The sequence below is a fragment of the Nasonia vitripennis genome, chromosome 1 (assembly GCF_009193385.2).
Source record: "Nasonia vitripennis strain AsymCx chromosome 1, Nvit_psr_1.1, whole genome shotgun sequence".
NCBI classification, from domain to species: domain Eukaryota; kingdom Metazoa; phylum Arthropoda; class Insecta; order Hymenoptera; family Pteromalidae; genus Nasonia; species Nasonia vitripennis.
Genome location: NC_045757.1, coordinates 21,376,783 through 21,402,160, shown reverse-complemented (window position 1 = coordinate 21,402,160; position 25,378 = coordinate 21,376,783). Strand labels below are relative to the sequence as shown.

The window sequence follows — 25,378 nt, the reverse complement described above, 5'->3', positions numbered from 1 at the left end:
CTCCCTCGCTCGAGCTTTATTCCGTTTCCTCTATTATTTTTTTAACTCGCTGCTTCTCGCTGCGCGCGTAATTCTGTTGCGAGGAGATAGCGTGGGAGAAGCGAGATCGCATTTTTCAAGGTGCGACGGCACTCTGCATGAAATTCAACGTTTCTAAACTTCGTTGAAAAAACTATGTTTACTTTTATCGAAATTCGTACTCGTCGAAAAAGAAGGGGTAATCGCGAATCTAATTCCAAGTTGCGCAGTCGAAATTTCGGCCAATGTATAATCAATGAAATTCCGACAATCTAGTTTAGTCTGCTATCCGGCTCGCTCATTTGGCAGAAACGTCAAAGAGGGCAACCGAAGGCGAGACTGGCGGGCGGAACCTAAGCGGTTAACCGCTCATGCATCATCCACCACAATAGTTACAAGTTTCCATTCAACATGTAGGAAGAGCGGAGCGGTCGAGATACACAGAGACACAGTCAGACAGACGCGGGGAAACACACGGAGAGGACAAAGAAGCGACTGACATATAGATATACACAGACAAAACGTCACAGAAGAGTATGTCAGAAAGCCGATAAAGGATTCCAATAGAGTAGAAATTATGGAGTAAAATAAGTTGTTTTAAATACAGTTATAAATCAATTGCCCAATTAAAATTATGTTTCTTTGATTTGCTTCTTGTTGTTTACGTAAGTTTGCTGACATTCAAAACAATCATGATTTAGTATAATGTCATACATTATTTAGTAATAGATCCTTTATAATTGTAGTAAATAGTGGAAACTGGTAGATTAATTTTATTATTGAAAGTGCATGTATGTGCCATGTTAATTTTTCAGTAATTTAATTTTAACAAAAATTTGTTGTTTAAATTGAATTAATCAAAAATTAAAATTTTGGAGCTCAGGCCCACAGTTTTGGTGTTATTATCCGGATGGTAGTACCTATACAAATACACGTGTATATTATATTAAAGTTATTTATTATCAAGAACTATTATGGGACCTAGAGTTTTTTTCAAATTGCTCGCGTCTAAATTTCTTGCAGATATCTATGCAGAAAGCGCTGCATAAATTTCTGCACATTTATTTCGCTAGCGAATGTCAAATATTTCGCGAATTTTTTGCAGAATTTCTTGCAGTTTGACTGTAAACCAACGTGCACACTGCATGTAGGTTTTCTTTAGGATTTTATGTATGATGTTTCCTGCATGTCATCTTGCTGAACTATCAACTGGTCTACCCGCAGACGGTCATGTACATTATCTTACACATAATCTTGCACATTGCCTGTATGATGGCATACAACAATGTTTGTAAAAAGTTTTGTAGGTTATTTTCGTAAGGGTCATTTTGCAATAATACAGAACTTCTGCAGTATTACTTGCGTGTAAAACGAACGTTTCCTGCCTCGCTCGAATTTCAGCGAACAAATGCGAAACCAATCCATAATAGTGCGTACTCAATCCACGCAGCCGCGAAGAGCGATGATCGCGCAACAAAACGATCACAACAGTTAATTAAGCCCCGACGGACCCTTTAGATTAATCCACAGTCCCTTGCCCGTGCGCGCGCGCGCCTGCGAGTATGGTATTATGAGCGCGTATCGCTCGCAGCTAAAATCCGTCAACCGGCTGCAAGCGGAAACATCATTTAAGGATATACCTTTGCCCCTTGCTGGCCGGGCTGTATGCGCGTGTATAGGTATCCCTTCGTGGCGCGGCTCGCCGACGGCGACGTCGAACCGCACTGCAGCAATCTCTCTCGAGCGCGCACATAATACGCCCCCGGCCGAGAATGCCGCTGCACGGAGGAAATAAAGCCCGCGTCATTCTCCGTTCGGCGCGCACGGTTGCGCTTGCACGGCCGCGGAGCTACAGAGAGGAAAGCGAGTATTAGATTGTCAGGCGGATGTGAAAAATTTGCGCGCTCGCATTTGCCTTTAGCTAACACTCGACCTGGGCTTCGAGACGTGTGATGTTTCTCCACTAGCTCGCTGCCTTTCTTGCAAACTTTTATCGTAGTAATTTGGATTCGGTCCTTACTGCGTGATATGTCTGTGTGCTAGTGCTGGGACGGAGCGACTTTAGATAACGCGAACTCGCACAACGTAATTGTTATGAACAAACCGAACAGGAAGCTTAAATATTAGGAAAGACATCGCTCAATTGCACGTTTATTGATAATAACGTAAACTAGTTCTGAGATTAACAAGCCAAAGTAAACACTTCTAGTTTTTCTTTCTGTTCAGTACACAGTTGAATTGAATGTATACGGGATCGAAATAAAGCTGTTTGATGGTAACGCATTCATTTTTTGTCTTTATGCGCCGCCTTTTTTGCTATGCGTTAGACACTTTTTCTTTAAATGAAATTTATAATATGTTTTACATACATAACATGCACGTTTAAATGTGCTTCTAGTGGCGGCTTATTTGAGACTGCGGAATCTCGATCAGCTAGATGAAACTGATACGATTACAGAAGTGGTCATACAAAAATCTTATAAAGATGACTCACGGGCTAGTCGTGGTTATGGTTAAAATCTTATGGAACTTAGTTATTGTAATCAGGAATGATTTTTTTATTAAATATATAATTGTGACTACATTTTGTAACATATGGTTTATTAAATTAACATAACGTTAAAAAGGTTTCTTGAGACATGCGAAACAAGAATGTATTGCAAGATTGACACAAACTAGACTTTTTACTTTTTACACTTAGGTAATAACAGGGTCGTAATTATGCGCATACGTAACTAACGTGACTCGAATAAAACTCATATTCCAAGCGACATCTAATCAAATGCACGTCTTCTTTGTTTTTTATTTCTTAAGCTGTAGCACATGTTAATGAGGATCAGGCGGCTACGGCTTTCCAACATTCTATTAAAATCCGGCGGTATCTTTTTATTCACATAAACTAAAAAAAATATGTAACAATTAGCTTAGAAACCTGATTAATCATTGTACGTATGTGCGCAAACTAAATGCTACAAAAAACTGTAAGCTACAGGGATGATTTGCACATCCATATGTTATATAAAACTTGGATGATGTTTTTTAATCCTCTCTTAAAAAAGTGATGGGCTTTATTGTGAAGCATTTAATTGAGAATCAGTAAAAACGGCATTGTAAACTGGCAAAGGTATGCGCTTAGTTCGCCCCCATCCGGTAGGAGTCATGGATTTCAGTTCGTCTTCACCGATAATCAACTTAATTAGCCGCCGAGTAAACTGTTCCGGTTTTGATCGATATTGCATTTTTAAAAGTTTTAATTCTGTTTTGTTTATATAGATCTTTGAACCACTGATGAGCTTTACCTAGATTAAATATTATGTTATTGCGTATTCTGTTTCGTTTATGAATTAACTCACTTTTCCATCTTCGGGATGATCCGAAATAAGGGATTCCCTGATACTAGGTTTGCGGCGTCTTTCAGCGATGGCGCTTTGGTGCTCCTCGTTATCAGATTTGTTTTCGTAGTTTCCCTTGTCTTCGTTATCAGGGGTCCACTCGCTTTCATCTCGACTAGCTATCTTGTCATCGGCTACGTCATCCCGCTTGTCATTCTTGATTTCGGCCTCATCATGCTCTATTTTTACAACGCTCTGCTCGCCATTCACCAATGTCTCGAAATCATCTATCTTCGGTTTATCGTTGTTTACCTTTACGGGTTTGTTTTCTGTTCTCTTTTTTACACTTAGTTGAATCTTAGCCTTCTTAACCTCCTCTCTGTAGGTACACAAATGACAAAGATGAGTGAATCCGTAAATAAATAAGTATGTCGCGTTCCAAGATGTTTTGCGTAAAATGTTGTCGCCTACGTACTAGTTGAATTTGCTGTAATTATACTCGCTTTCGTCATGGTTCTTTTCACTCTTTACCAAACCACCGACGATATCATGTTCTTTCTCTTTATCGTTCATACTGTCATCGTTGTTGCTCTCTACTATCCTTTTCCTTGTTCTTTTATTCTCGTTCGATTCAGTTTTAAACTTTATATTCTCGTTCATAACAACCTCCTTAACATACTCTCCGTATACAAACGTATGTAAAATAAATAAGTAAACCACAAAAGAGTATTACATAACTAGAAGGATTCTGCTTGCACGTTATTGTATGAAAGTATACGTACGTGTACAATTCTTCTTCGATGTTAAAATCTTCGCTAAAAATTGAATGGGCCGAGACTTTTGATTCTGAATCTGTGTTTATTCTGGATATCGTATCAGTTACTTTTCTCTTCTTTGATGAAGCTTCGTATTCATTTGCGATTACGGCATCTAAAAAGGATTTCCTCCTTTTAGGTGTCACGACCTTACTGCGAACGCTGACGTCTAGCGATTCTAAATCATCCGTATCATCTTGTGATAAAGTAATATTATATAGTAATAAGCTTTCGTCTATTTTCAACAATTACTTAACCAACAAATCAACTGCTATTTCCAAATAAATCAATTTGTATGCACACAATGGTAGCATTTATATTTGTTTATAGTTACCACTACTGATTATCACTTTCGCTTCGTGCCATCCAACTCCCAATTTTTCTAGCGTCTTGGATTTTGTATTCTTAACATGTTTATCGATCAGAACACTCGTAATCTTTGTATCGACCTCCGTCCACAGCACATGATATATTTTCATTTTTTTTAGATACTTTTATAGGTCTTAATTTTTACCAGAGAAAATACATTTAGAAAATTAAAGGTTATTCGTAGCTTTCTTCTTGGCTCTGCCAGTAAACACTGCGTTTGCTTGTTGGGTAGTCAATAGCATCGAACTTCGTTTATTTTAGATTTTTTATCAGACATCGAAGGTTATACCATGCATTTGTTTGACCATACTTTACAAAAAAAAATAATATATATATATATATATATATATATATATATATATATATTTTTTTTTGTTCATATTGGTGAATGGTTCATATTGGTGAAATGGTTGAAACTCAATGAGACTTATTGTATATAACCAGAAAAAAGTACTTAAATAAATATATTTGTGGATAAATTGTTGTACCATGGATTATTAAATTCATAAAGGTTACAATAAAGGCTTCTTGAGATATTACATTTTAAAATAAGTCAACCTCTTATTGAAGGCCTGTATAATAACGTATGAATAAAAAGATATTATTTTTTATTATTTGGATAAGTGAGACACCATTCGAACCGTGGCAGCGACGTTTAATATCAAACTTTCAACATTTTATTTGTTCATGTTATATACATGGAAAAAATGATCCGCCAAGGTAGTCGTATAGGCAACCGCGCGGAGTCAGTCAACGGAGCATTAAAACAAGTATCTGTAAAACGAAATCTTGATATGTGATTATAAAAATGAGAAACATTATGTAATAACATGTAATCAGGATTTTACACAATTATAATCATATACCATTGGACGAGACTGATGTACTAAAAATGAAAAATCTTTATGCTTTTGTTTCCATGAGATTGTTTCTATTTTATTAAATCACGACTATTGACAGAATTTTTTCTTGAACTGTATTAAAATGTATAAAGCTGAAACTGCAACGAGAACGAGTATGCGCTTTACGAACCATACAGTAAAATAGTAATTAATTTATGACTCATTCGAAACAGCACGTTTAATACCTCATTAAGCTAGAAATACTTCAGCGATGAATATTTAATTTATATGCTTTGACGCAAAGTTTCTCTTTTATTATATTATTACTTAGAATAACCCGTTTGAAGGAGACTCAGGCGCGACCAACTATTATTCTTGCTATGAAAAAATATAAGTTTTCTATATGCGTGAAACTATCTTATCAAGCCCCGTCTCTCCAGACAATTGGCTCCATTTTCAAAGGGAAAGCTTAGCGATATGCAGCATTAGTCTGAATTCCATCTCCAGCAAATCGGAGTACAACAGCTGCGCGAAGGAAGAGTGCAGAAGAAGAAACATTACTCGCCGGCGTAGGCACGTGCAGCATACGAAGATGAAGAGCGAGTTCGCGACTTTTGCGATCCGAGATTCACAGTTGGCGGCCGCGGGCAATCTAAGCTCCCTCTGCTCTTTCTCAACTGCCGCGCACGGAGATATAAGGATCACGCGCGTAGCCGGGCCCGTTCGCGCGAGATCGCGCTGCGATTAGAGAGAAGCCCCGCGAGTGCGAGTGTCGGTGCAGCCGCACGGCCTGTCGCGAAATGTAATGCGCGCTTCTCTCTCCCTCTCTCTCTTTTTCGCCCGTCGTGTACGTGCGCGCACGAGAACGAGGTGATTTATGCCTCGATTATTGCCCGTTCCGCCACCACGATAATGTATGGGATGTTAAGATTTTCACATGGGTTTTTTACTTCGAGCTCGCGTTCTCATTGTTTGTGACTGGCTTCGACAGATTTCGCATCAAGCTGACGTCGGATTTGAATAGTATTCTTTCGATATGGACGTATGTGAAGAGAGACTTTGAAATAATGTTGATTTACTCATAATGGAACGCGGAGGTCTGTGAAAGCTGTATGGGACAAGACTACATTAAGGTTCAAAAATAAAGTGTGAAATCATTGTTGATTAGATATTATGACTTTATTGAAATCTCCTAGCGATCAGGTCCTTGTGTGACCTTCTCTTACAAGTTGTCGCCGAGAACTGACGCTCTACTCATCAAACGCCGCCGAAAACTCGGGCCCGCTAAAACAAAGACGCTTAGCTATACACACGTAGTTATGTGTTCACGCGAACGCCTCCCGCCACTCGACTCTCTGGCCTGGCAGTCACAGATCGGCCCTTTTAGCCTCTCCGCACTGAAAGTGATCCTCAAAATCCGTGGAGTAAAACTCCTAGAGGGGGTCGTGGCAGTCTAGGAATGATTATAAAATCACTCCTAACCGTATTGGCCTGAAGCCACGAATCGCCTTGTCGATTCGCGCATATCAGAGCCAAATGACGGAGAAACGTTCGCTAAAACTACTAATAGGTAGAATATATTATTGATAAAGAATAAATACGTCACACTTGCTTTTATCTCTAGCAGCCTTCGGTTACGTCCGGAACAAAAGCGGATAATACCATTCAAAATTGAAGCAGGGACTTTAATTCGAAAAGCCGGGTTCTTCATTAACTATATATCATCTCATAGAACAACTATGCCGATCAGCGCAATTACCACTAGGCGTATAAAGATTTTACGGATAAGGACCGCGCGTGAATTCATATTAGACGTTCAGCTGCTAATCCACTTGTCTTCCACGCACACGAGCTTTCCGCTCATCGATAATCCGGCCGTTTTCGCGCCCGGGAGTCGTAAAGCCCGCGGCAAAGCGCTCTCCGTTCTCTCTCTCTCTCTCTCTCTCTCTCTCTCTCTCTCTCTTTCTGTCTCAGGCCGCAATGTTAGGCGCGATATTAGCATGGAAACGTTAACTCCAGCTATAAAGCTCGAACGCCAGCGCTGCTCTCGGCTAACCCGACCGCGCCGAGGTCATGGGGCCCCGTAGCCCCGAGCCTGAGTATACACTGCATCGGAGACTAAAGAATATGCCTCGGCTTTATGATATGTGAGGTTATGTCTCCATTAGAAGGTCTTAACGCGTAGCTAATGTAGCAACACTTTGCCGGAATAGTCTGTGTACTATAAGGTACGGTTTACCTTTACCACCGCGCTGAGCAATTGTTTATCTTTATTGGATGCGTGCATAACCTTGCGGGTGTGGATTATCGAGATTTATAACTGGTCTGGCTGATTCTTTGCAAATATTTATACAGAGGAACGCTACTTGCGCGATGAATGATGGATTTGTCGCTGATTAGTCGTTATGCTCTTATCGATGAGCTTTGAATCAAAACTTTTTACTATTCTTAGGATTACATTATTACGATGACAAACCATCTACGCACTGTATAATATGACTCTTATACGTAAACTCTTTTTAACACGAAAACGTTTACTGCACTTCTTCAAATCTTATCGAAATGTTATTGTATATCGTAATGCGAGATTCGTTTACAATATTTACCTTGTCGGAATCTTTTGTATCTGCAAAGAAAAAGAAACTCTCGAATCAAAGGTAAAAACTGGCACGGCATTAACCGCAACAGTCTCAGATAACGTATAGAACTGAATGTTATCTTAGCAAAAACAATGGACATTCTAATGAAACGTGTATAATAACGTAGCATCGACTCGCGCGCACACGAGGGCGCATATATTGTCGGGTGCAATCAGCGCCCGAGGAGTAGCAGCTGAGGTCCTTGAGGGACGAAAGCGTATACACAGCCCAGAGCCTTGCGAATGAGAAACGTCGGTCTGGTTTTCTTGCATGCGCCTCGCAGACTCCAGGCGATCTCTCGCGGCTTTAGCCGGTCTCAGTTGCGTCGAGGTGCCGTTATCTCCTCTACGATGCCCCAGACGCCAAACGCCATATTCTACACGGTCCAACTTGCGCTTGTGTACGTGTATTATAGAGTGTATGGTATATGTACGCACCGGAGCACGAGCACTTGTATACATTAGCAATTTTTTTATCTGCTTTTGCAATTTATCGCAAGTTGGCGTATTTGAGGGGTCAACGAATTCAAACAAACCTCTTACTACTGATTTTTCTATCATTTCTGAAACATACTTGACACGTTATGTAATCTATTTATGAGGAGATTTAAATTTTATAATCAAAAATTTAATGTTAGATTGAAACAAGAAAATCGAAGGAATAAGATAACAAAATAAAAGACCTGAAGGCAAAGTGGAAGAAAACCGATCAGACAAGCTATCCACGTTCGAGAGGGTGACACTTCAATAACTAGCTTTAAGATTTGTGGCTCGGACGGGAAAAGGACACGACTTATTTTTGATTTATTTCTTATATATTTTCGATTTCACGTATTGACTCGGTTCTCGACTTTTATATTCAGGACACAAATAGTTCAAGAATAACAAATTAAAAGTAAACGTAAAAATTTACAAGTGCAAAGGCACAACCATTCGCTCTGCCCTTCACAACATCGGAAATCGGAGTTTCATATCTTTTGTCACACACGCATACGTACTGCATACACAAATGCGCGCCGCTGACCAACTCTGCGAGGCAATAGATTTGGCGTAACCTTGTAATTACAATGCCCTTTCGTGTCTGAAGCGTCCGGCAGCAGATTAATGGAACTATAAATAAAATAGCCGCGAGGATTAAAAGTCGTCCGAATGTCGCCACCTCCGCGAATTATTATGACTGTCTGATGGGTTTCTTGCCTTTTCCACCTATTCGTCACGAGCACATGCGTGCGGCGTTGTTGGTTGACGTATAAATAAATTTTACGTCGAACACGATTGTTTTTTCATCTAAATTTTCGCAACGAAACAAAATTGTTCCTATGCGCATGGATAAAATACAATACAATAATAGCATGCCAGTCAACGTTTATATTTCGTGCAATAAAATAGCAATAACTAAATATTAGAAAAAAAAACGGTTCCGCAAAACGAGAGAGCTTATTGACTGTACGCAGCACGAATAAAAATGGATCGGCTGACTCTTGATAGCTGGCAATATTGACTCGATATTTTTCGGCACTGCGAGAGTTTCAACGGGCTCGCGCCCGACAAAATCCGGGGGTCGCGAAAGCGATCCTGGAATAATTTCGGCCGGCCATCATCGCTCGCTCGCTCGCTCGCTCGCGCGCGCATACTTGGCCCAAGTGTCCGATAAAATTTATCAGCCAGCCATATACGAGCCTATACATAGGTGGCCGCCGACGACGCGATCAAAATCCTCTCACGGCGCTGGCGACGAGTCGAGTCTCGCACTCTCCCCCCCCCCGTACGCGGGCCTATCGCGAGGGAATTTAACGACGTCGCTTTAAAGCTCGCTGGCGGAGCGCTTTTCGGCGACCAGACATCGAGCGCGTGCGGATGACGATGAAAGTTAGGGCTCACCGCCGCTGCTTCTGCTGCTTGTTCTCTCCCTCCGCCACCCCTCCGCCCCTCGGTTCTCTTGTGCACTTCGTCGGCGCCGGGAGGGTAAATCGCCCGCTGTAACAGTATTACCTACGTATTTTACATTCCGCAGATGCGTTTTACGAGCGTAGCGCCAACTTCTCTCTGTCCAGGTCGTGCCACGCTACGGATTAAATTTTAATCGAGAGATGGAGAGGGAAGATAGGCCGCGGGAGAATGAGAGAGGGAGTGAGACAGATCATCCTCCCTCTGCTATTTGCATATTATGGAATATTTTCTCTGCGGTTTGCTGAGTTGAGTTATGTATTTTTTAGGCGCTTCTTTCTACTTCGGAAGCTTTGTGCGCTTTGTATGAGAGTATGAATATGTGATAACATTGTCTCTTCGTAAGGAATTAGTTTTGGATGATTACAGCTTTTTTGATAAACTGTGATATTGGAACAAAAGTCCGCTGAATCAAATAACAATTCTAACTCGAATAATACTTGTTTATTACTCATGAAGTTTCCAAGGTATTTTTGGGTCTTCGTTTTAATTTTTTTACGCCTGTAAAATGATCTTCGATTTCCTTTAAAATTCTTCCATTGGTTTCCGGAATCATAAAATAAAACAAAATCGATGCGGTTATATTTACAGTTGCGAAGAACAGGTAGACCCCGGGGAGTGTCATCCCGTTCACCATATACAGAAATATCTTATTAACAACTGCGCTTAGAAATGACGATAAAAATAGTCCTATTCCGGCACCGGTACCACGAAACTGCGTCGGGAATATTTCAACATTCAGCATGTAAACAACCTTGTCAAAGCCGATTGGACAGTGGATATGTGATTTTGCGAAACTAGGAATACTACTATTGATATTGTCAGATACGACATTGTGCCAGTCATTGAAGTGAACACAAGTCTTCGTTTGCCGATCATCTCGAAGATAATTATAATGTAAGTTACTATAGCCAACGATCCTGTAAACGTGTACAGCACAAATATGCAACAAGCAGAAGCAAGCGGACGACAAAAGGATCTCTGTAAATACGGCCTAAGCGTATCTTTTAAATTTAAACATGTTCTCGAATCGCTAATATTTTTTTGATTCGAAAGATTGGTCACTAAATTTTTGTCTGGATTGTGATGTATCTCTTTTAATGTGCTGAACTTCTGCTGTATGCACTGAGGAGTTATCCAGCCGCGCAGCCATGCCATGGCATGTTCAGCTTGAATCATCCTTCCCTTGACTAAAATCAACAACAATTAAACAATTTGTTATTCAGCATATTCAATATCGCCTCTGGCTCAAAGCATAACGACATGCATTGCCTTCGTGCGACTCGTTATGCTTCAAACACACTTAATATTTTTACAAAGAAACATTCTTACTTGCAAGCCAGTGTGGGCTATTCGGAACAAAGTACATCGCTATGAAACCAAAGATCGGAAAACTGCAATTTACAAGAGCAATTGTTCTCCAATTCATCATAGTATCCAATAAAACACTACAGAACTTGCCAATCAATAAGAATAAGTTATTGGAAGCCAGAAGTGTAGCGCGCAAATCCGGTTGGCAAATCTCAGCAATGTACGTACAACCTGGCCCAAGTCACACAGAATAAACAAATCCTACTATTGCTGATGCAATTAGCAACATTGCAGAGTTAGTAGCGCAATAAAACATTACCCAAGAAATAGTCTGCAGAATGGTAGCTATCATTAATGAATAACGGCTGCTAATGCTTTGTGTTAATAAACCAATAATTAAAGCCCCAACGGGTGACATGAAACAATTGCTACCTAAAAAACATAATAATGGTTTTAATTTACTAATGAGATCAGATCAGTCTCGAGTTAAGAGTAAAAATCAATTAATTTTGTTCAATATTGAATAAAAATTTGTTGAAGCAGATATAAGATTACAAAAATTGACTGCCATTTATTTTTCATGCAGGATTAAATTTGATAAAATAATTCTGCTATGATAATGATATCGTGCATATCATTTTAATTTTAATTAACAATTTTTCCGATATATTGTTCCAAGAATGATAACATTGCAAGCTAAAATTTACAATCGAACCATTTAAAATTATCGAATTCTATCCTATCGCATAACACAGCAATACATTTGTTAAAACATAAATCAGCGCTATGAAGATACACAGTCTTTTAAAATATAAACTATTTAGTTGAAAGAAATATTTGTCATTCAAACAAATCATACGTACTGAACTACGTGAGTTCATTTAGTGTCATGTCTATCTCAGCGTTCTCTTTGTATACAGTTCCGCAAGCACTATAGTAACATATCCAAGCAGTGTTCCATGCGTAAATTTCGCTATGTTTGTTGCTAATACGGCAACTAATTGTGATGCAGAACATCTTATTTTTGACACAGCAACCGTGTGTTTTTTATCACTTTTATCATCATCTGGATAGTTTCTATTCCGCTGTTTAGAAGCTAGTTAGTTTCCGCTGTAACAGAAGTTTTATTCGTTCAATCATTTGTCCTGGAATTTGTATATAAAATATTGTACCAATCGTTCTTACTAGTCTGGCATTTGTGTGAACTGGTTGTCCTCCATACTACAAGATGCACTTCCATTAAAAGTTATAGTACAAAATTTAATTCATACGACTGAATATGAGATAAAACCTGTCAATGTAGCTCTTTAACACTACCAGAAGAGACGTGAAACTGACGCATTTAACAAAATGATTCTGATGTGTATTCACTGATAAGAATATTCGAATTATATGTGAACAATGAAAAGATAATCGCAAGTCAGATGAATTGCGCGGGTTAAAAACTTGCAAAAGATTCTGCGTGAATTTAATAAATACGTGGAAATAGTTTTTATTCAATCGCATAGATAATGAGCTGATCTTCGATTAGTAGACGATACTAGCATTGAACAAATGTTAACACAGAAGACTAATTAATGTGTTTTTTTTATAACTGCAAGAGAAGTATTTTTCAAAAAATGCATTCTGACAGAATTTTCGCCGAAACGAAAAAAGACATCGGTCGCTTTTATTTCAATATTAACATACCTTCAAACAGTGCAGTATTTTCATGGCTGAGCGGAATAAAAATTTATCGATGAGAATCACAATTTTCAGGAGTGAAAAGCACTTAACTCACTTTGGCTCGACGCGCGGAGTAAAGTTGCCGCAAAGTTCGAAGAGCCAAGCGCGCGAGCTTGGATATGGATGCGCGGCGCGGCGATGCCGAGGTGTCGTTAAGCGATTCGCTCAGAGGAAGGCCATTATGACTTTCAATAATGCGTTAATAGTCCGAGCGTAAATCTCTTGAGCATATAAATCCAGGCGGAGCGCCGTCGCGACAGTCGACCCTCGGAAACGCGCCGAGACAAACGTCTTTGAATTCTTTTCCAAGGACTGGAGATCTCGTGAAATTCGTTGAAAGTGATGCTTTTTGTTACCCTAATCTATCGTCATAAATTTAATTCTTGAATAATATAATATTGCGAGAAAGTTTTTTTCCATTTTTAAGTTATTCGAAGCATAAAAAAGAAGCGTGAATTTGAATCAATAATACACTCGCGAAGCCTTCGATACATGCATCTCTGCAATGTAAAATGTATTCAGATATAAATTATTTCATTTTTATCATTGAAAATGTTACAAACTCAAGCAATAAGCAATTTTATGTATAAGGTAAACTGCGGTTATAATAAATATAGTCATGAATGTTAGTATGCATGCGCTACTCTATATTAGTGCAGTTTGTAAATAAACAATGAACAAATATCATAAACCGAACGAAGGCGTAATTTTATTCTGCTTAACAATCAAGATTACGTGGATCTTATCACTGTGAAAATAACGACTAAGACTGATTAAAACGGATTTTTGATATGACATATCCAGACGCACTTGATCATTTTGTAAAAAACCATCGAAAAATTCGCGTCGGAAATAAACTCTTTCGCAGAATGCAAAAAGTTGAGTAACCATGGAAATCCATTTCGGACCACGATATCGAGCGAAAACTCCGGCTTTTCAGGTTCTGTAATATAATACGAAAAAGCGGAACGAGAGTCGGACGTCACGCGGATGATGAAATTAGTCAGTCTGCCATCAGAGTGTCACTCTGCAAAAATAATTCGAGTCCGGGAATACGTAGTGTATATGTAGACTGTATTAAAATCTCTATTACATATTCTTCGTTTTTCAAATCCGAATCAATGTATCATCTATTTTGATAATAGTACCCATATCATAGCTCGACATAATTTCACTCGGGTGATAGAGCAGAATAGTTTATTTTCGCTTAATTGCGCTTATCGGACAGACCGAATCGCATACGCTCATAATTCGATCCAGCTATAATGGAATGTTTCGACGTAAAATATATCCGTTGACATCAGAGGGAAAAGCGTTTTGTCGAGAGAGCTTCGAGCGGCGCTCCAGTGCGCTTGACGCGCCGCGTACGTACATGTACCTACATACAGAGCGAGACTTGCGCCGTTGGATTATGGCGCGATCTCTGCTCATTATTCGACAATAACTAACTGCATCCATGCATGTCGCATTTCCCGAGCGCGACTCGTGGCCCTATATGCATGCGACTACACTACATACAGCCCACCTGTTATCTCGTTCGCGACAGGATGATGCAGCGTCAACGCGAATACCCAGTCTACCTGCTCGCTCCTGACTGCGCATAAGCGTGATTCGTACAGTCGCATTAAACGCGGCTGGCTCTCTCTTCCTTCTCTATCGCTCTCTGCGCTTCGATCATAGAAATTATCCCCGTTCCCGTATTCGTGTAACGTTCGCGGATATCATCCCTTTTTTTAAATTTACGGGCCGTTTGTTGAGCAAAATTCGGGAGTAGAGCCCGGTTATTTTGCGCCTATCGAGATATATCGTCCGGGCTGAATCCTCCGCGTCGTTAAAAGCACCCGTAGGAGACGCTAAAGTGGAGATCCTTTTTATACGCGCATCGAGCATCACAACAAATTTTGATTCTCCGCTGAGCTTCTGCTGTCGCAGCGGCCGGTCGGACGACAGGAGGAGGAGAAATCGTGAAACCGACGAGGGCAACTGATGCTCGCGCCGGGGGTTGAGGCCGCGCTGAAAACGTACGAGGTGCCCTTATTCGATCACATTCCCTTTTTCCTCCGTTAGGAAGGATTTCCATACGTAATGCGTCTCCGCTGTATTGGCCCGGTGATGTACACTCCGAACGCATGCATACATTTATGCGAGGAGGGAGCATCGGGGGGTGGAGAGCGAATTGAGGGGCAACGACCCCATTTTAATAAAATGCTTCGGGTTTTCCGTTTTGCGTGCGCATTCTTTTACGGTGCGTTGAAGCTTGCGGAGGTTATTTCTACGATAAACCAAATTAAGGCTATTGGAAAGTTGAGATTACGATTGTTGTGCGTTTTAAGCGACTAATGTTCATTGTGCCCACGTTTAAAAAACAGCTTTTAAGCGGTACGAGAACGTATACGACAAAGCAAAGTAAAAGTCGAATCGGACTCATTTATCTAGCGCTTAAACGCTTTCCACCACGGCGTCTCCTCTAAAATAATAACTTGGAAACGCCCGACTTCGCGTATTCCGATAAATCACGAAGGCACTTTCGGTTGACCGTAGCTAAAAGTACATTATTAATGACAGCCGCAACGCACAGCGGCATAGCGGCAGCCGAGCTATCCGTAACTCCTGTGGATGACAAGAAGTCGGGCAATTGTCCGACAACGACGACGGCCGGGAGTGCGCTTTGAAGATTCCACGATAAATCTACGCCGCGCGCGACCTTCACTTTTCAGCTAAATCGGGATCAAAAGCTCGAGCGCTCGCGCATATGAACTGCACGAGGTGGGTGTACGCGCGCGCTTAAATCCTCATCCATCAGTCGCAGGCGAAGAAAATCGCGAGTCCCTTGTACGCGGCGATTATCATTGTTGCTTTTCTGGAGATTTACGCGGGCGTGGGGTGACGCTTTTACTCGCTCGCTAATTGGCCAGAGGCGTAAGCAAACTCGCGGACCTTTTGTTTTTCGTAACTATATAAACTGTACATAGAGTCTCTGGAACGCGCTTGTCTTTTTTGAGCTGTTCTATAAAAGTTTAATTTCAGTAGATAAGCCGAGGTATGGTACAGCGACTCCAGTCGCAATGATACAAATAAATCCAATATAGGAGCTGGACCCTTCCGAATCAAAGATCGCTAAAAAACGTAGAGCGCGAGACAAACGCCGCAAGAAGCGCAGCCATACTGTATAGCATCAGAGGGGACGGATCGAGGGGTGCGTTATAAGATCGTCAGGGAACAAACGCGCCCGAGGCGTCTGTTGGTGGCCTAACGTAACTGTATAATCAATAGGGCAAACAGAAGGGCGTGAACTTGCGGGGCAATAAGAAGAAGAACAAGAAGAAGCAGCGGCAGCTTACTCCAGCGTCTTGCCGACTCGCACAACCGCATCTGGGATGAAGTGGGATTATCTAATGCGTATGAAATGGGCGGTCCTAGATCTGCAATTTCGTCGACTTCGCTTTTGTATATACAGATATATATCTCTCCCTGTGGCTTGTTGTGAGGGACTTGGTTAAGCCGTCGGTGGTGGCGATGATTGCAAAGAGGTTACACGCGGTGGTCGCGCTCTACGCCTGACGCGTCTTGCATTCGTTATTTGGCCGCAGGGCCGCGCGGATGTGTATCTACACGAAGCCGCGGATTTCCACAAGTCGAGCTATGTAATCCGAGGGAAAAGCTCTCTTTGAAACTCGCGCGTGTTTGGCTTTGTTGCGCGGGAGCTTTCGCCAAGTTCTTTTGAAAATAATTTGTATACTCGGGAGTCGGGAGAAATGGCCGGCGAGGATTACACGTGAGCGGTGTGTAATGAAAACGAAGCAGCCTCGAGCGAAGATTATCAAAACTTTGGCGAATGTGCTTTTGAGTCGCGGAAAGAAGAACAAATTCGGCTTCAGGCTCATAAGGAAGAAAACGTTTTACTCGTTTGGCTAAGAGAAGCTACTCTCGAATTCGTTTGCCGAGCTGCGCACAGTTTTGCACAACGAAGCCTCGAATTTCAATTTTGCTCCTCCGCGAGTAAATCCGATTAAGCAAAACGTATTCCCAGCGTTTGCAAAAGTTTGAATGCATCGAGTAACCGCGGTCACACGTGCATAATCCAGCGGTTTCGAGGCCCAGAGACGTTAGAAATTATCCAAAGGAACGGAGCGAGCTTCTCGGGCTCGAGCGAGCGAGAGAGAGAGAGAGAGAGAGAGAGAGAGAGAGAGAGAGAGAGATAGAGAGAGAGAGAGAGAGAGAGAGAGAGAGAGAGAAGGGGGGGACTCAAGTCCCTCCAAACAGTGCCGGAGTTAGCTACTCCGGGCTCCACTCGACTAGTTATCTCATTTACCAGATAATTAAGCGTCGCTCTTACACGTCGGGCAAGCTGCGCGAAGCGCGCTGGAGCGTGTGAGAGGCCGAGAGAGAGAGAGAGAGAGAGAGAGAGAGAGAGAGAGAGAGAGAGAGAGAGAGAGAGCAGGCTTGCGAGTTCTGGAGAGCGAGAGCACGACTGGCATGGCTGTCAGCACTCGAGAGACAATACATTCATAACTGAGTAACCTCGACGACTGCTCGATTTCTGGAGCGATCTCCTCTGTACCCCCAGCTCCTTCTAGGCTTGCGAAACCTCTATACGTATGTCCATTTACTATGTAGTGTAGGTAACGGCAAACTTGCCCTGATGCGTGTAAGGTGTAAGTGAGCAGGGTCCTGTCTATCTCTCAGGCTTTAAGTCGGCACTCTCATTACGCTAATGCGACTACTTCGCCCTCGCTGCGAGTAGTGACTGACTGCCTTGGATTTGCCTCGGAATGATACCCGCCGCGCTAGGACTGACAAATTTAAAGCCACTCCTCACTTTTACTCCTCACGAAATATACATCAATAGTTTATACAACTGCCACTGATATTATTTACACCCTTGTGAATCCGTTTGCCAAAATTAGTCCTGACGCTCCCTCCTTTCGTTATCCCAGCTGAAAATCATCGTGAAGCGTATTTTTAAAACGATTGCAGTCGTTACATTGTTTCCAGTTCCGCTGAACATGTATAGGGCTCGCGATGCAGTACGAGCGCGCAGTCGCACTTTGAATAGCAAAATCAAGCCGAGGTCGCCTCGCGGGAGGTGCCGCGCGACACCGGCCCGGCTATTGCAGCGCGCTAAAAAATCGGCGCATTTGTCACGCGCGCGACCGGCTCATTAGTCACGCGCTCGACCGCTTGCGGATCATGGTTGCTACACCCAAACGTGCGAGCCCTGTTCGCGTGTGTGCATACTTTACAGGTCTGACGGCCGCATCGCCCTGCACCACTGCTGCCGGATATCATTCTCTAATCGTGGCGCGTCCCGCCTAATACGAGGCTGGGATGGTGATGTTCCGTTTTATATTGATGGCGCGTGGTCGGATACTTGAGAGCTAATTGATGGATATTTCCGGAGCGTTTGCTGTTTCATGGCAAAATAAAGAGCTTTCAATAGGATCGCGGATGTCAAATTAGTTAAACCGCCAAATATTTTTGTTATTATATTTTATCTTCCGAGATATGATTTTTAAACTGCACAAAAAGTAAGAAAATGTAAAATGAGTAAAAAATGATCATATGACTTTTATTCTTATTTTAATAGCTTCAAACGGATCAAGAACATATTTTCATATCATATATCGAAATTTTGCACAGAACATTGGTTTTGATTGCAGAGTGTTTAATTGGCTTGATAAGCTAACAATTAAGTGTCCAGCGATTATATTGACAGATGTTATTTGACCATTATACATCGATCGAGACACTAATCGTGTCCATCAGAGTTTCCAGTTTAATGAATTGGTAAGCCGAATCAGACGACAGAAGATAATGTCGATTGTTAACAAACAAGGAATTGCGGATGATCGCATTAACACGTTTATTTATCCAATTAGGTTCGCAGTCAGAGGCGTTGAATGCAGTACGTCGGGCGTTCCATCTGCTCCTAACTTTGACACACGAACAATTAGCTGTTGAGGCCGGTCCCTCCGGTAGGGATAACGCGAAATTAAACACGGATGCAGTCAATGCATTACAGTTTAGGAGTAAATTATTTATTCGGTTAATGTATAGCTAGGTATGTACATTGTAGAAGACTATGCGTAGATACTTTGCTAAAACTACAGTATGCTGTAGTTTTAGGAAGCATTGGCGTTCATAAATCAAATCGCACACTATATCAAGCTTTGTGTGCAGCAACAATTTCAAGTTGGTTTGGAAAACATATTTTAATCTGGATGAAAAAATTCGTTATAATCATAGAAACGATAAATTAAATGTTAAAGTAAATAACCAAAACCAGAACTAAAACTGATGAAATATACATCACGTTGTATACATCACGTAGTTTTGCCTTAATGCATCAACCCAACGATACACAATGCACACCCAACCTTCCGCCAGAGTCGCACACACTCACATCTACTGAGCAGATAAGTTCGGATGCTTTGTATTCCCGAAATCAAGAGCGTGGGAGAGGTATGTGTAATAAGAGATATCAGGCGCACCAGCGAGAAATGGGAAGCCAGTCATGCAGATATCCTTTACAAATGCAAATCACCTGTATTCCTGCGGGTGCATTAGTGACTGCAAAACAAACAGATCAGCGATGTGGGGACAGAGCGAGATTGATGTATGTACGTTTGGCTCTTCCGTTTGATATTGCACAGTTCCTTCGGAAATTACCACTTAACGATGGCTTTAATTACTGAATACGCGATCGATGCGAATTAAAGGTCTTTAACATGCGTATTTTTAGGCAACGAAAACGCGACTGACTGTCATAATAATTTCTAACACGTTTATTCGACCGTTGGCGATAAAGTTACGAATGAAAAGTCGACGAAATGAAAGAGAAGGATGTGCGTCGTAAAAAAGATGTTAAACGAAGGAGTCAGTTTCTACAATACGCACTAATTAGACTGTGCCGGGCGAGGGCGCTTTTACTACTAACATTATGTGCAGTCGTTCTTGAAACAGGGACTTTTACGTTATATTAATGTTTACCCTTAAAAATGATGACCATCATCACATACTATTTAACAATATTGAGTTCAAGATATTATATAAATAATTTCATAAGTCATTGTTACTTTAAATAAGAGAAAACTCTTACAATATTGCAATATAAGTGTCAGATAAATATTCTACATTTTTACATTTTTTATCCACGGGATAGAACAAAAGAAGAAAAATTTCAGACCTTTTACTCATCGCTTTTCTGATGCGGTAATCGACGTACAACTGAGGTCATCGTTTTAATTTAGCGCATTCGTTCAGCAGAGAGGGCGAAACGACAGCCACTGCTGCGCGGATCCGTACACCCAAAAAAATGTCCTCTTGAATCAAGTGGTAATAATCTTAATTTAGGACCCAAAATTAAAATCATTTCGAAGTAAAGGGATTCCATTTGATTCAAATGAATTTCTTTTGATTTAATAGGAATCCTTTTGCTTCAAAAAAAAATTTTTTTTAGAAAAACTTTGAGGCAAAAGGATTCTCATTAAATTAAATGGAATCCCTTTACTTCGAAATGATTTTAATTTTGGGTCCTAAATTAAGATTATTTCCTCTTGATCCAAGAGGACATTTTTTTGGGTGTATAGTTGCGCGGAAATGATATGGTAGCTTCGTTGTGCGTATATACATATATATTCTTCGGTTATATTCTGCGGGCTTCTTGCAAATACTTCTCAAGCTTCGTGCAGTGGTGTACAACCCCGGGGGGCACCTTCCATCTGGTAGTACTTTCACGTAACATTGTGTTCCTAACTTTGCCGGGTAAGTACCAAAATTACACCCCCCCCCCCTCGGCATCAGTGGCGCAAGCTCGTTCTCGCAGCACCCTCCGAACGAAAGTGCGGCAGCGCGCGGGATTCCGCGATCTCTCTCTCTCTCTCTCTCTCTCTCTCTCTCTCGTAGACATCCATATATATTACGGGATTCTTCGCTTTCCTGCCACCTAACGATCTTTGTTTTAGTGCCCGCAGTTCTCAATTTAATGACGCACTCTACTCAGAGTTTCTCTTTCTTTTATTTCTTTTCCTTTTTGCCTTCGAGACATTAATTCCATTTCGATGCTCAACGGCCTGGTCAGAAGATACACGATCATTTCGACGGGGTATTCCAGATGGGGGTGGTCCAAACCTGTTCAAATCATTGATGGGAATAAATGATTTTTGGATTATTTCATATATTTGAAATAATTCAAATAAACTTATTAATGCAATTTGCAAATATTCATACACATCAATGTCAGCCACAATATCTTTGAGACCATCAACTATGATGAGAAAAAAAGCTGAATAATTTAGCATGCGCGTTTACGAGTTACGAAGAGGGCAGACTAGGGATAGTCTCGGATATAACTGACGGTTATCTTCGACCGGCAGTTGTGAGGGCGGCGTCTGTAACCGCGACACAGCCATAACCATAATCATAAACACACATGGCGTGTGAACCAATGTTCATGTACTTACTAACGAATCACCTTGAATAAGCCGTTCTCTTCATCAGAGGGAGCTTAGTCGGTATCTGGCAGTAAGAGCTGCTTTATTTTTTATCATTTTGATAGAGATGATGGTAAAGTTCTCAATATTCTTATGGATTTGTATTTCTAAAGTTAAAATTAATAACAAATTGATCAATTGTTTAATAATAAAATAGACTGTTTTCTCTTTTAAAAAGTTACTAAATAATGAGAAGAAATTCCTTAAGTATGTCGGTATGATAAGCAAGCATTTGAATTTGTTTTTGGACATTTTATAACTAGATCCATGCCATACAATTTACGGATCTGTAATTGAAACGTACTTGATAATAAAATTTGTTTTCTTTCTTAAAGAATATCGAATTTCAAAGATTCCATTAAAAAAAAAGCAGAAATTATAATAAGAAACGAAGCAGATTTTATAATTGTGAATACAGACGTATTTCCCCAGTTTCCTAGGTTTACGAAAAAAAAAAAATTATATTTTATTGCTGCGGCCCGCGGGAATCGATCCAATTAATTATAAGCGGTATCTTATTACGGAGAATAACTCATCAATGAATCAGGAAAGTAAGAATTAATTTCAATAACCTATACTGACAATAGAGTTTTATAATATGCAGACCATGAAATTACTGTTATAAATTTGGTTTTAGTATGATATTAGTACAATATACCGAAGATCTTTAAATATAGATCCAAAGGTTAATTTTTTAACGAAAAAATTTTAAGAGAAGTTTATGAAAATGTATGAAAGTCTGAATTATTGCGCTACCAACAGCTTTAGGGGTGAGTCGCCTATTCAAAACGTTTATCCAGATCTTTCGATTGGCACCGCTACAAAAGTTGAAAAATAATGCTGTAAAGCTTCAGACTCAAAGCTTTTTTTAATTATTTATATGATATGAAAATTTTATTGTTGAATATCTCTAATCTTCTTGAGAGGTATGATGGTTACATTTTTTTAAATACGGATTTCTTCATAGATAAACGATGATATTATATAGGTTTCATGATTATTAAGGTGCCCGATTTCTTATGTCTATAGGCACCTGCTTTTATCATAATTTTCGAAATCTTTTTGAACAAATTTTTTGGCTCAAATATATTAACTATATTTTAAATGAATAATTCGTATAGTTCTTATTGCTTGAAAATATTGGCTTGACTTTATACGCTATAGTACATAATGTAATTATTAAATTGAAGGATAAGAATATTCGACAACTTTTACGTTCTCTTAGGTGATGATTTCGGTTTATGACGATTCTTCCAAATAAATACGAGGCCAACACTTGTTCAAGTGTATATGTATATGTATATGTAGAGTAAACAACTTAAAAAACTATATCAGTTTTATGTGCAACGATGTACCAGTAAAGATTCAAATATCTGCAGCGAATTTCATAGCGAGCATCCATAACAGCATCGAGGGACGCTCGTCACGGGGGTAGTTGCAGCGGTTTCGCCGCACCATACGAGCCCAGAGCATATGAAGCGGTTAGCGCTAGTGGCTGCTGCAATGACAGCTACGGCAGTGAGCATACCAAAGGGGCTACCCTTGCTTGCTGGAGAGATGCAGTTGTCGCGACCCGACGCCTCGGCACGATGGGCCGATTGATTCTGTCGTCTCTTCACTGGGCATCACCGAAATGCAAAGCTCATCCGCGCGCATCGCGAAACCGCTGATGTGATCAGTCGCCTCGTTAAACAGCTTCCTTGTACTGAATTGACCTGTGTTCGCTGGCTTTAAGTTGCCGTTCAGGTGATTTGACTGACTCGGTTAAAATTAACCCAAATAAACGATTCCCAATTTTACTTTGGCTTCGAAAATGTTATTTTTGTCCCGCAAATGTAGAAACAAATATGTATTTTTTCGCCTCTATTGTTAGGAACAAAGGGTAGCCATTCCGATCGAAAGGAAAATACGATTTTGATATAAGCAATTTATCGTAGTCACGTATCCGTACATAATTGTTTATTTTGCTTGCAAAAAAAGTAAAATAAAATATACGATATATTTATTCGTATAGGAATTTAATTAATGTCTTAGCAGTCTGCTGGCTTGCGGAAGGGGTTTAAATTCTACAGTAAAGTACCCTTTAAGAAAACGTCCAAAGATACGCGACGTGGCAGTTTAATTTCCAACTGAGAAGAGAGAGAGAGAGAGAGAGAGAGAGAGAGAGAGAGAGAGAGTGCTCTGTCAGTTTGATTCTGTTGTCTATTTCGGCGCTATTTTCTCTGCTTAATTAACTTGTGTCTTATACAATTTTTGAATGTTTGTATATCATTCAACTGTGTTTTTATGCGTAGTAAATAATTCATTGTGCGATTATATCATCAGTTTCCACGAAGATTAACAATTTTTAGAGAAGCAGAATAAAATGAATTCATTCAGCATGCTATTTGATGTATAAATCGTATATTTTAGTTAATCAGATCTTAGGCAGATTGATTCTACTTTAGTGTCCTATATAAAAAGGGCAAATATATATATATAGCACAGTTAGGTACGATTATAGGCACATTATGGTACGGTATGGCAGGGTACGGTATGCAGGTTCAATATAACGTGCGTCATCGGTAACTTATTGCGGTACTCGTTGCACATTATATTATATACTGTTTGATGATTAGCTAGAAAATATCATATTGCGAGTAAGGCGACTATTTTTCAAAAAAAGCTGCGTAAAGTTCGTGCGTACGGGTTCTCGAACCAAACGTGCACCTTTTCTGTACGCCATTCTCAGTACGCCAGGAAAAAGGTACTTTGTTGTAACTCTCTTGGTGGAGGTGGACTTTTCAAGTCTGTGACATTTGCGAGCAAATTTAAGTACTGCATAATATGGGGTCAAAAAGCCCACAATGGTTCTTTTTGAAAAAGAAGTCAAATCTAGTGATTTTATTTAAACAGTATAAATATGAATATACACCAAATATCAAAATTGACCATACATAATAACATATATCGGTAAAATGACTGTATTCCGTATATTATTTTCGGACTGTAGTGTGCGCTTATATTAGTTGGCCCGATTGACCGTTAATCTCAGTGTCATGTCGCAAAGCTCGAGAATTCGCGAGCACTGAGCACTGAGTTGTAGGTCGAGGGTGGGGTTAACCAGGCAAGTTGAAGAGGCTCTGATCAACACGCAGGACCTTAGAAGAGATCCGGCGCTCCAAGGGCCAGGTGCTCAGTTGCAAACCAGGGCCGTCTTCTCACCCTAATCTATAAAGTAGAAAAAAGCCATCAGCAAGCCTCACCACGTCTACAAGAACGGGGAGGTAGGACTTCATCGAGCACTCAAGCCTCACCACGTCAACAAGAACGGGGAGGAAGTAAGCACACGAGCAGCGCTGCCATCAACAAAAAGTCACTACAGACGCATCAACCCGGGCAACGAGTCATCATCATCATGAAGGAAGAACGACGGTGTGAGTGTACGTACGTGTGTATCTGCGCGCGAGTTTAGAGTCTTAAGTTTTATTAGTTTAAAGAGAAACGCATCCATTACTAGGGAATCTTCGACCACAATAAATTTAATAAATCATCGAGTTTCATGCGTCATAAATTAAAGAGAGTTTTCTTTCTTTCTTAATTTCCCTCTTAAACCCAGAAGCACAAAAAATCTCACTCATAACAGGACGCATGAATGTTCGACCCAAAATTACGCAAGTTTCGCGAAAACTCTGTACCATATACATGCATTAAGACAATTATATATTGCCACACAATTGTCGGTGAACTAAACGAAATCGCAGTAACTATAGAATGGAAGCCGTTCTATTATGTAAATCAAAAAGCTGCATGCACACTTCTGATCGGATTAGTTTGCAGCATTTATCGCACATGTCCAGTCATATCAGAGAGTTTGATTTCCGGGACTATTGCAAGATAATCTCGATCA

The 25,378-nt window shown here is 40.5% G+C and overlaps 1 protein-coding gene and 1 long non-coding RNA gene across 3 annotated transcripts; both read right to left on the bottom strand.

Moving 5' to 3' along the window:
- Nucleotides 1-2,598: 2,598 nt before the first annotated feature.
- On the bottom strand, nucleotides 2,599-4,750 carry LOC100678447. Of its 2 annotated transcripts, none has more exons than XR_512804.1 (4): nucleotides 4,500-4,750; nucleotides 3,826-4,361; nucleotides 3,372-3,729; nucleotides 2,599-3,317 (listed from the first exon to the last, which is right to left on the bottom strand). It is a non-coding gene; the product is annotated as an uncharacterized LOC100678447 (long non-coding RNA). The 2 variants fall into 2 exon arrangements; XR_512805.1 differs by having other exon boundaries at nucleotides 2,599-2,917.
- Nucleotides 4,751-10,389: 5,639 nt separating this feature from the next.
- LOC107981971 (facilitated trehalose transporter Tret1-2 homolog) lies at nucleotides 10,390-13,151 on the bottom strand. The gene is made up of 5 exons (XM_016988954.2): nucleotides 12,962-13,151; nucleotides 12,458-12,493; nucleotides 12,136-12,382; nucleotides 11,294-11,704; nucleotides 10,390-11,151 (listed from the first exon to the last, which is right to left on the bottom strand). Exons 4-5 carry the CDS (start codon nucleotides 11,391-11,393, stop codon nucleotides 10,700-10,702), a joined length of 552 nt encoding a protein of 183 aa, XP_016844443.1. The 5' UTR covers nucleotides 11,394-11,704; nucleotides 12,136-12,382; nucleotides 12,458-12,493; nucleotides 12,962-13,151; the 3' UTR covers nucleotides 10,390-10,699.
- Nucleotides 13,152-25,378: the final 12,227 nt, after the last annotated feature.

Coding starts and splice junctions, on each gene's coding strand:
- LOC107981971 (XM_016988954.2), bottom strand. CDS start 11,393: ATGATGAATTGGAGAACAATTGCTCTTGTAAATTGCAGTTTTCCGATC. Junction 11,152..11,293: donor TAGCCCACACTGGCTTGCAA/GTAAGAATGTTT, acceptor TGTTGATTTTAG/TCAAGGGAAGGATGATTCAA.